We start from the raw sequence: 12,513 nt of genomic DNA on the forward strand, positions 1-12,513 counted from the left end.
GGGAGAACTTGAGACGGGGAATGGGAGGGGAAGATATATAAAAATAAATGAAACTTAATTACTCTTGAACCACCAAACCAATCTCGATCAAATTTTCAACCTAAATGGAGTTCGAACATATCACTTTGACGGTGTAACTTAAGAGAGGGGGAGGGTTAGTGGCATTTAAAAAAGAACGATAAAATGACCGGTATTAGTGGCGAATCTATAATTTTTGGAGTCACTGAGATTAACAGTGACACATCTGATGCTGTTTAAATCCAAATTCAGCCAAGCAACTTGGAGGAGGGAGAGATATATAAAAATGATCGAAATAACCAATATCACTATCGAATTCATAGTTTTTCGCCTCGCTGAGATGAACAATGACACTGTAGATGCTGTGCCTCACACCATAGGGTGGGGAGAGAATATATAAAACTCATCGAAAATTGCCGATATCAAAGAGCGCTTTAGTAATAGTGAAAAGTGACTGTGTAACAGAACATATTACTATTTTTCCTCAATTTAACCCAGCGAAGCGGGTAATCGATGCTAGTAATAATAATAATAATAATAATAATAATAGACAACTATTCTGTGAATGTGAACATTTATTATTATTATTATTATTCACGTACTTTTCAACTTGCACGGCGAAATTACTGCAAAATATGTTTTATTTCTGTAATTTTTCCTGGATTGTATGCTTTTCCTTTATTAGTGGGCACTAATATCTCTCTAGGCCGTCGAATAAATGAATTTCGTTGTGCATTTCGGTGCAAATACCCTTATAGGAAGAAGAAACCGGTTCGTTCCAAAGATCAGGGCTAAAGTAAGTAATATTTGGCTTTAAATTTAAGGTGTCATGATAGTGTATGGGTAACGTTATGACCTGATGAATAATACAGCTAACATAGATTCAAATCCTATTCACCCAAAGTTGATTTTTTTCACAAAGTGATTGTGAAAAATCGATATCATACTGAACAAGCAACACTTAAGAATGTGAAAGCAAACACCAGTATCATGGTAGAGACGATTTACGAATGTGGGTTGGGAAAGGGCAATTGAATTACAAGGACATTCCAAACACATCATTGATCTGCAATATAAACTTTTGTGTTATCGTTCTCAGAAAGAAACACTACACCATTTGTTAAACAGGCTTTGAGTAAAACAATCGGTGGTGTAGTGGTAAAGTATTAGACTTCTACATGGAAAATCTGTTCGATTCCCCTTCAGGTAGTATGATTTTTTCTTATATAATAATGGCTGCAAACAGAGATTCATCTTCTATTGGAGAACTTACAAGGCATCACTGGCGATAATTCGAATAAACAGTGTGTGCGTTCTATATCATACACTGTAATGATAAGTATGTTTCATATTTATATTCGTCCCCCCACTCTTTCTCTTTCTTGACGTTTTCTTTCCTGTCTTTGTATCTTTCACTTCTCCCCTCCTCCCTCTCTCTCACACACGCACTTCATGTGCGTGTGCGTTTCCAAAGTTAAAACGGAGCAGGAGCCCAATATACGTGGTCTGGAAAATCTAATAACTGGGAATTTCGTCGTCGTGTTTTTCGTGCTCTGGGGATAATGCCTCCAGTCCTGGTCATCTCTTAAAGAAATACTGTTTAAACGCAAGAGAATAAGTAAAATCTATTTTTTATCCTCTGGGTTACAAAGTCTCAGTCGAATTACCGGGTCACTACGTTTTGGAATCCTCAACTCAGTGGTGGTCTATAACCTAATAACATCATCCGACTGACACGATGATCCGTTTGAGCTCTAGCGTGTTCATTCTATCTGTGCAAATTACGTTATGTCCGCAAGAGAGGAAATCGATGCTGGATGATCAGAAGAGAAATCTTCGGAAAAGACTAGAAAATGGTAATCTCTTTGGTTATTTGAAAACAAAATTTTATTTATACTAGCTCAACACAAAATTTGTTTCCATCCTATAATACAATGTGTTTTATTCACGTTGAAATTTGAAACATGCTACGTCTATAAGGAACAAAGTTTTCCTTTCGAAGATTTGTAACTTTTCATTACGATGCAGTTTGAACTTTTAATATAGGGTATTTCTCATAGAAATTTAGCAGTAAAATAGCACTCATTTAATTTTCTCTCTTTTTTCTTTTTTCATCAGTAGTCTGAAATGCAGAATATGACCAACGCTACCTACTGGATTTATTAGACTGTATTTTGAACCAGTACGTCCAATGAATACTACCGAATTTTTAATCGAACCACGCGGAAACAAAGCATGTGTGTTAAACTTTTCACATGCTCCTAGATGTGTCTCGGAGATCTACAGTTCTACTGGAAATTGAGTATGCTATCCTGTTTAAAGTATCCTATATATTCGAATAGTTCTGAAAAATTGTAAAAACAAACGTTATTTCTATATTACTGTTGGATTTCTGGAAACTGAACTTTATAATGTTAGGTTATTTTCTTACTACGTTTGAATTCCACATTTTTATCTGTTCTCCCTTTTCATTTCCTTCTTCTCTCCTCTCAATCTCTCTACCTCATTTCTGAGTGTAAATAGACACCTATTGGTTTCAATTTTTCATTGTGTGTTTCATTTTCTCCCTACATCAACTTACGAATCTTGTTTCGCCTCGGTTTTGTTATTTTATTTTATAGAAACTAATACCTGTGTATTTTGAAATAAGAATTGCGCTCATGTTGTTAGCTAATTTTAGTATGGGGAAGAAAAGGGTCTCCTTACCTGACACGATTATGAGATAAGAAGGTGTATATTGGGTGGCCTAACTGCACGGCGTTAGCTGTCTCAATTTTTTGGATGCGGAGTGTACATGTTGAAACTACTAGTTTTCCCACAAATCTAGGTCATGTATGTACACTCATGTCCAAAATTATTGTCGCATGTCTATATGTTGTAGGAATATAATTTGATAACAAATTCGCCCGGTATTTCTTATAATGTTAGTATGTGTATAATCGGTAGACATATATGTGGAAAATTTCATGTCAAAGAGCAGTAAATAAGAACAATACAACGAAAATAAAACTTTCTTGTCCGTTTAGCAACATTTTGTTTTATTAATTCTAATTTTCGTATTTATAATTCTTTTCTTATGAAATTTACCACAAATATACATTTCCCGATTATACACATAGTATTTGTATTAAAAGTACAATGCAAAATTATCAAATTATATTCTTAAAAGAAGACAGTTATAGATATGCGACAATCATTTTGGACATGAGTGTACCTACCTTTAAAATAATTTATCGGCATGATGTCCCCTCCTCCCATTTTGCTCATATTGTTTCACGTGCTTGCAGGGGTGCCCACAAGGGGGGGCTATGACGCAAAGTGCGTCATTGAAATATTTGGGGGGGTTAAAAATCTGTATAAATATGTTTGAGGGAGTATAAAAATTAATCGAAAAGATTTTTCATGGAAGAACACCTACGGGTAGACAATTGGGGGTGCGTCATGGACATAAGGGGTGGGTGGGCACCACTGTGCTTTGGATGTTAATTTCGGATTGATACATCGGACGTAATGGATACATTTCTTAGCCACGACTTCACACCGTTATTTTTCTTGTGGAGTTTTATGAATGATATTTTATATTGTGTTAAAATGGTTAGAATGAATTACCTGAATATAAGAATCAACGAGACACCAGACATGTGCGACAGAATCTGGGGCTGGACATGTGTCATGCTGTCAATTGCATGCAAACGCACTTTAACATTTTTTGCCATAGTATAGCGAATTCTGGTAGCACCGCATTTATTTTCGCAGTTAATAAACTATTTAAGTACATAAATGAAACGGCATATCATTCAACCATCCAAGTGCCATCACTCCTCAACAGCAGCCCCTTAAACCCCACCATTTTTTCTCAAAGACTTAGCACACTTCCAAACAGCACTCACTTCTACTTAAATGTATTTAACACGCTCGCGTATTTCATATTTGTTTGTTCGAGTGCTTGATAATTTACATTATTATTATTTACAGATATGTATTGTTTGTATCATGTGAACTCCTCAAAAAATGCAATATCCCTGTTCGATGAGTCGGCTGCAGGGTCGATGAAATATGTCTCGCGTGAGCGCATTAGCCACGTCGATTGCTGCCTGGTGTGTTGTTAAACAAAGAGAATGCTGGGTCAAGTGTCCTAAGCAAATGAAACAGTTGTTTAACATCATTCAAAGGTGTAACAATAAAAATAAGCTGTTTAAGTTTGAGCTGTGTTGCCAACAGCTTCGAACACACGCTCATAGTTATCACAAAAATTGTTCGAATGCTCCTTAATCGTATCCTTCTATAGAGCTGAATTCGCCGCGGTATAAATACGACGACGATGTTCCCCCTAGCCATTTTGTTCGCCAGAATTCTAGTCATGAGATTTCTACTAGAAACTCGTTAAAGAGACTGTTTACGTACTGCGATTACCACATTCTCTCCAAGATCGTGATCTGAAAACACGTGCGTTCAAGGTCATAGTTAATAGACCATAAAAATTAGGCAACACTTCGAAATAGGTCCCGATCAAACTGGATTTTTGTGGAGACTTTTTACTTTTGTCTTCAGGATATTGTTCTGAATTTGAGCCGTGGGTTTTAATTTTTTTTAGGACGGAAAGAGCGAGCTCGTTTTTTTTTTTTTTTTTTTTTTAATTATCTCGAAAGTGATTAATTTTTCGAAGAAAAATGGAAAAAGAGGACAATTATAGTCATCTGGTTTTTACGTCGTCCTTATCTCCTTCTAACGAGTTTCCTCCTGCTTCCATGCACCGAGTTTAGTGCTCCTACACTGCTCGAAAGAGGCCTGAAACCTCTCATCAGGAAGTGCTACGACAGTAGACGTCGTGCTGCAATAGATCTCTTGAATGCGAAAGCAAGTCTCTATCTGTTCTTTGATTTTCGCGAACGGACAAAAGTCTTACGAGACTATATCCGGAGAGTATGGAACTCTCCGAAACATCGAAATTTTGCACTGTGCTGAAAAGGACAATCACACGAGCTGCATGAATGGAATAATTATCTTGGTGCAGTCTTCGGGATTTTGAAGCCCACAGGCCTGGTTATTTCGGACAAAGACCGCCATGTAAACGACGGAAAATGTCTAAAGATAAGTCCTTTGTACGTTTACGTCCTTTCTCTAAATATTCATGACGCACATTGCCACAGCAATCAAAGAACATAATCAACATTGGTTTGATTTTGCTACGCATTAGCGATCTTCTCTGGGTCTTCCCAAGCTTTATCACACATTGGCGAGGTCGCATGTAGTCACAGAGTTGGTTGTGACTTCGTTCTCGCGTTCCACACGTAGATTCATGCCTACCATTTTAGCCGCGTCAAGATCCCAGAAGAGCATCCAACGTGACTACTCCGTCACAAGTAGATGCAAATGAAAGTAACGACATCTGTAGCCTAAAGACATCATATAACCCTCTTCCACGACGCAAAATTTGAGCAACCTACGCCATGTAGTTATCTCAAAAAGAAAGTACGACCGATATTTTTTCAACAGACCTTGTATCTGGAAAAATAAGCATTGGACCATCTTTGGGCGTAGGATGGAGGTCAACTTTGAAAACTCAAATGGAGTCCCCTATGTTCTATTGTAGATTCGGATTCTACGAGGAAAAATATATTTCGTACGAAACATTTTCCTCGACTCGCGATGGAAGGCACTGAAATCAGTGAAAACTAGTGTCACTGAGGTTTCTTCAATTGGGAGCCTCTTAAATCTGCACTAAACGTACCAATCTTTTATTTTAAACTTTTCACGACTCGTGATAGATGGCGTTACATTCAGCAAGAAGTATATATTTTACATACTCCTACTTCACAATTGATCAAAAAGTTTATCAGAACCTATTTCCTATAAGTATAAAGGTGCTTGTTTTCTGTACATCCTCTTCCCCCCCCCCCCCCACACCTTTGAGTTACTGTAAGGGTTAAAATTGATTGCTACCAAGTTCCGTATATTTGTTGATCTGAGCTTCGAATTATTGTACACAACTTAGAAGTGTATCCAGCAATTCGCTCAATCATATTATCACGAGTTTTTGGCACTTGTTGATAAACTTTATCTTAGGAAAACCCACTAAACGAAATATGGCGACCTACGTCTTGCCAGATTGTCCATAAATAAGAATTATTTCGATTTTATCTTGTAGACACATAATCCACACTTATGATGTGACAGTAGAATTAAGTTAAAAAAAAAAAAAAAAAAAAAAAAGTTGGAGAGATGCAGCGGGAGGGATATCTAGATGTAAATCTTTTTACCCGCACCTTGTTCTAATTCTCGCAAAATAGTATCTCTCCATGACTTACAGTTTCCGAGATATGACTCCATGAATCTCCCGAAATTCGAACTTTTTGGCCAATGTGGGGAACGGTGGCCATTTGATCAGTAGCCAGTTGATCACTGGCCACTGGTTACTATTTGGTACCAAAATATTTACCATCCTCTTAGGTATTGATCAACACCAGGTATCATTTATCTATAACTTACGGTTCCCGAGCTATGGCCCCATATATATCTGGAAATCGGCCATTTTTGGTCAATATCACGGGAACGGTAAGTCATAGAGAGGTGATATTGGTGTTAATCAATACCTAACAGTATGTAAACATTTTGGTAGTAATATTGGCCAATTGGTCACTGGCCGAACCAGTGGCCACCGGTTACTATTTGGCACCAAAATATTTACCATCCCCTTAGATATTGATCAACATCAATATGATCTCTCTATGACTTATGGTTCCCCAGATATAGCTCCTAAAATCTCTGGAAACCGGCTTGGGAATGGTAAGAGTGGGTGCGATAATGTAATACACACATGGTCGGTTGAGTAATGTTTCAGTCAGTACACACCCAGCCCGTAATCAGTATAAAGCCTCGGGAGGAAGGGGGGATCATGTTTAAGGAAAGCTAAGTAGACCTTCCTCAAAATACAGATCGTAAGAAAGTAGAAGGAAAAATCGGAAGAAATGTCTCACACGGCATCACATAATATTATGAACGAGAATCAACAACAGCATGCAGATAAAACTCCATTTATGAGATATATGAATGGGAAGGAATTTATAGAAAGGATGACCGATACTATTTACGCCAGACTCACCGCTTACATCATTCCTGGCCATAGACAGTCAACCACTGCAGCTGAACTCAGCAAAGAACGAGACGTACGGAGATTTTTCGTTTACTGGATCCAGATGCTGTTGCTTGGTATGAGGAAGTGTTCTATTAAACTCAAATCGTAAATCAAGAACCAAATAGCGGGGATGCAGAGGATGACCTTCTTGAGTAGGTTTTACTAGCCGTACATAATGCATAGACTGTTTCCAGTGCCCAGGACTGTTACATGTTCAGTTTCTACATAATACATGGAGTACTTTACTGTATTCTTGTCACACACATATTATTCTGTTTACTCTATACTGTGTTCCTTACTTTGCAATTACGTTTTTTTATTCATTTGCATACGACTGCTGCGATACATATACGCGAGGAACCTACAAAATCGTACTCTTTAACAAGTGCCTGTGTCAACTTTTTAAAAAACATTTGAAATGTTTACACTCAACTTTCTCAAAACACGGTTTCTCGTTATGGGCCCTTATTATATAGAACTCCTCAATTATACTATCTAACTACGAGCCAAAAACCGAACTCTCTTATTAGAGGAATACTTTGCATCGCGTTTGCATTTTTCTTAAAACATCAGACGACTTTCTGATAAAATAGACAATCTTGTTAAAAACGAGACGTTTGGTCATCCTATTGTAGTATGAATTCACCAAATGTATGTCCCATCTAATATAACTTGGTGTTAAAAGGGACATAAGACAAAAATCCTGGGAGCTCGTGACATCTTGCTTTTTCTGCTGCTTTTACTTCTTGTTCTTCTCATCTTCTCTCGCCGATCTAAGAAATAAATAAATGCGTGGGCACAAAGGAAAAAGGAATTCGGTATACAATAGGTCAAACACATTAAAACAAAACTTGTCTTTTTTTAACCAACTTTCAATATGAAAGGTTTATTAGTCAATTTTGTCACCAATGTTTTATCAGTACAATACTCAAAGATAATAATCGTATGTACAAAATACTGTTCATAGCACCGGAATTTTGCATCTTTGCTTTGAAAAAAGAAAGTCCTCTTTAATGATAAGTGCTGACGCACAGAAAATAGATTAGGTAAGAGAAAAGCAGGAAATTAACATTGTTAATTTTATTTAATCTTGATAAAACAAATTATTGAATATTTACTATCACACACGACGAGAAAAATTCATCCAACATATTTTTTTTAGAAACATTCAAATAATCTTGACGCGTTAACAGTTTTGATTGAATTCAAAAGAATATGCCTAATTACCATTATCAAATTAATTTAAGCTTATCGAAAAAGTAGACCAACACCTGAGCTGCCGATTGCATGACACAAGTCCATCCTTTCTCAAAGACAAACCAAGATTTGTTTCTAAATTGTTGTTTTACTCTCCATTTCGTAATTCCTTCTTTCCTCGTTGATGGCAATATAGGCCATATTCAATTATTAATTTAAATTAACGTATGATTTCAAGGTTGGATAAATCTTGTTTTAGTAAAGCATATTACTTGTTGATAAAAAGAATTCTGCAATACAAGAGGCACTTATGATTATTAAATCAATACAAAACCCAAAACTCTGTACTAATATTGTTTATACCATTAAACCAATGAGCAATATACTTTTCTTTATATATATCCAAGCAAATTTCCACATCACAGAGATTTCTAGAACAAGCCAAGGATATATGTATCAAGCATAATCTTTAGCAATATACCAACATCTTGTGCTTAGCAATGAAACACCCTAAATTCTATGTTCGATAGACAAAACCAAACCCGAAAACATAGCAGTACCATGTTAACACACAATACAACACAAAACAGATAGCTTCATTGGAAACTTCTTGGTTATCTTCTTCATATAAATATAAGCGAGACATTTATAATTAATTACGCCACATCACAAAGATTTTTAATTTGTTTTTTATGCTACTTATTTGATTGTTGTAGTTTTACGAGCTTATATTTATTAATTTATTTTTGTTTTATTTTTGTCTAAATAGGATTACTGTGCATTCGAAACTAAGTTATCAACACTATATTTAAAAGTTAATACTTTAAACACAACTGAAACCAAACAAATATTAACAACCAGCAGTTATTCATTGCTATGTCCATTATATACACTTACGCTAAACTTACTTAAGTATCGCCAATACCAGAAAATAATACCACAAAACATGAAGGGTGATACGCCATTTGTCAGAATATATTTCATACTGTATTAAGACCATTTAAAAATAGTTACATCTGAACTACATGGAGGAAAAAAAAAAAAAGTACTGTACAACTCAAACCGTATTTACCCACTTCCAATTCGTGATCACCACCAATAGCAACTGAATATCCTTTCCAAAGTAAAATACGATGAAAATATGTTCCTTATTACAATTCCGCCTACTATGGTGAGAACATCTAATACCTACACTCACTCTCTTCACCTTTTGTGTGTAACATCTAATTTCCTACTGTATCATCACCAAGCTCTTCGTTCTATCAACAACGTACTCAAGCACTTTATTGAATAACATTTTTAGCTGTATTTCTTTCACAACGCGACCAGCGTACACCGTAATAAAATGTAAAGCCATTGCAGGCAGGCACGATCTCAGACGTAACAACTTGAATCCTATTGTAATGCTTAGAATACTATACCAAATACTTAATTCTCAGATATTCTCAGGGTATACATACAAGTGACTTATGACCTCAAATGTTGTGTTATGTTTTAAACAATGAATTGCCTGTCAAGTCTACCAGAGATTGTGGCATGATATTTTCGATACTTACTATTACGATCTCACTTAACGTAAGAATTGTTTGTTTAAATAAGAATTGACAATTATTTATAATGTACGCCATTTCATTTATACGATTTTGAATGATAAACATCCAATAATGCTATTGTGATCCCTTTGGAGTTACTTCACAAATAATAGTTAGCTTACAAGGATGGATCAATACAAAAAGAATATCTACACACTCAAGATTTACGTGAATAATTGTGTATAACTTTGTTATCTTGGAGGTACTACCATACTACTCCTGACAGAATATAGGGCGATGAAAATCTGTTGAGTTGGAATTACAATAGTGAGACGTCACGAACCGTGGTCAACGTGGAGGTCTAAAACGTCATTCTGTTTTCCGAAGCTAAGAGAGGGGAAACCGGCCGACAATCACCGAAGCAATTGATGGAGGAATATGAGAACAGTATATCGTCCTGACAACATGGGTGGAGTAGGTGTAATAATGCTTTTTCAAACGATAAGTGATGAACAGCGGCCTAGTCGGCCCTCATCAGCAACCACAGACGAGAGTATCTACGTAGTACACACGAGATTCAAGATAGGCGAGTGAAACACACAGACACTGCCGATAACTTCCGAACATTGCATGACTGTGAGTAATATTGTTAATGGAAAACGAACACAGAAGCATTCGAGAACGATCGATGAGGAAAATATATATATATATATATATATATATATATATATATATATTACCATTTACTAATTCATCCTTGTATAATTCTACCGGATTTACGGAGAATTTCACGTTGAAGAAACAGGAATTCAATGCAAAATGTTGAGCTGCTTCAATATAATATTTTCATAAATGCCAGACCTCACAGCATGCATTGAATAGCAAAGCACAATACTCTGCAAAACCAAGTCCAAAGTATTGTTGCAATGCCTCTAAATAACAAAGAGGCAAGTGCAAACAGTCATTAATTTCGGAAGTTCAATTTCACCATGTTGTTTTTCAAATAGTGACAATATAAAATAGTTAACGTAAACTTGACTACAGACTGCATTGTCTGTGAAGTCACTGCACTGCAACTGGATGCAAACCGAGTAAGGAATAAGATCGAATTTAATCAGTCTCTTGTAAACGTTGTTAAAGTGGGTTATCGGACTTATCAGGAAGAATTTCTATAAAATTCTTTAACTAAATATTACTAGTATCAAAAATTCTTTAAAATGCTAGTCACGGTGAAATGAACAGTAGCATATACATCTATATATTCGGCAATAACCTTAACATGTTTTTTTAGTTTGTAAATATGTGCAAATGTACGGTTACGATTTTCACTTTTAAAAAATATGATAAATTATAATAGAAAAAATAAAAACTATGCTATATCCTTGATCACCTCTTCAACTTCCTCCTTCGTCAACAAGTGAAACAACTTGTCTGGTGTCACAGTGGCTACTTCTACATTCGTTGAGTTGAGCTTCTCCTCCATCACCTGTTTAAGTATCGACAACGCCTCCTTCTGTGCCTCTTTCAATGTCATTGTCTGTAGAATAAATACAATACAAACATAATTTATTATAGCTCTATTTCCAAAATCTTATACTAAATATGTTACAATTTTATGTGTACGAACCAGGGTTGGCTGGTATAAACCAGTTTGTTTTTTCAAAACTGGTTTAAACCAAAAAATGAAATGTTCGTAAAAGTGTAAGTGTTCGTGAAATCTTGATGAACACACATTTGTGGGTTATCACGTTTCACTCCCGTTTATTATTCGTATTACTTCAGATCTAAATTCCCTATTCAATACTCATTGCTTCGTTTTCATAATGTTTATTGTTGATAAAATACATCGAAATGTTTTCTTTTTTTTTTTTTTTTTTGGGGGGGGGGGGTCATACAAATCCAACGAGAGGCATTTATTGAAATCAGAAGTATCTTTGGTATCTATTTATGTATAAATGAGTGAGTCGAAGTGGACTCAAATAATTCGTATCTTTATTCACTTTTCTTACTGATACGCATATTAAATCCCTGTATTTCTTCAACTTGGACTAATACAAGTTGTAGTGAACTAGCTTGGACTAAATTCTGTACTCTGCAGTATTTTGAAACCGTCCATATGTAATTCTGTATAATGGTTTCACTTGTGCACTGCTTATCTATTTGTCCTTCTGAAATGACTTGACAATTATATTAACAGGTATGTTAAGATCAGTACTATGTATTTTTTATCAGGAGTCCTTCGTAAGTGAGTCGGCAGACGTATCGCATTTGTAGCCAATTAGTCCCGGTTTCGAGTTCAAATGGAGGGCGATTTCTCTCGGATGTCAGCCGTGAAGCGATTTGGGTTTCGCTTTAATCTTATGTGACCACTTCCAGCATAACCCGGTTGTTGCGTAACAACTCCAAGGCGAAAAAAGCTTATTTCTGTCCATATGTGATATAAGTACATAGAGCAAATTATGTAAACCAAAAAACCCGGTTTTTTTTGAGTAAAAACCATGGTTTTTGCCAACCCCGATACGAACTATATTGTTTTATTTTTTCTTTCTTATGTAGTGTAGTCTTGCTTTCATTTTCCTAATATTCGCTCACTTTTCCTTCTATGAGCTTCTTTGAAGCGATAAATTTCTT

At 35.8% G+C, this 12,513-nt stretch overlaps 1 protein-coding gene across 2 annotated transcripts in view; it reads right to left on the reverse strand.

Moving 5' to 3' along the window:
• The window catches only part of Prosalpha5 (proteasome alpha5 subunit), a 44,407-nt gene that overhangs the window by 11,544 nt on the left and 20,350 nt on the right, over positions 1-12,513 (reverse strand). Inside the window, exon 6 of one of the 2 annotated variants that reach the window (XM_081742411.1) lies at positions 11,273-11,419. In XM_081742411.1, the coding sequence (XP_081598537.1) occupies positions 11,273-11,419 (147 nt within the window). Of the gene's footprint in view, positions 1-8,004; positions 11,420-12,513 lie in introns of those variants that run through there. The other variant, XM_081742412.1, reaches the window with a different exon arrangement.

Source organism: Thermobia domestica, chromosome 16, assembly GCF_964235325.1.
Source record: "Thermobia domestica chromosome 16, izTheDome1.hap1.1, whole genome shotgun sequence".
NCBI classification, from domain to species: Eukaryota; Metazoa; Arthropoda; class Insecta; order Zygentoma; family Lepismatidae; genus Thermobia; species Thermobia domestica.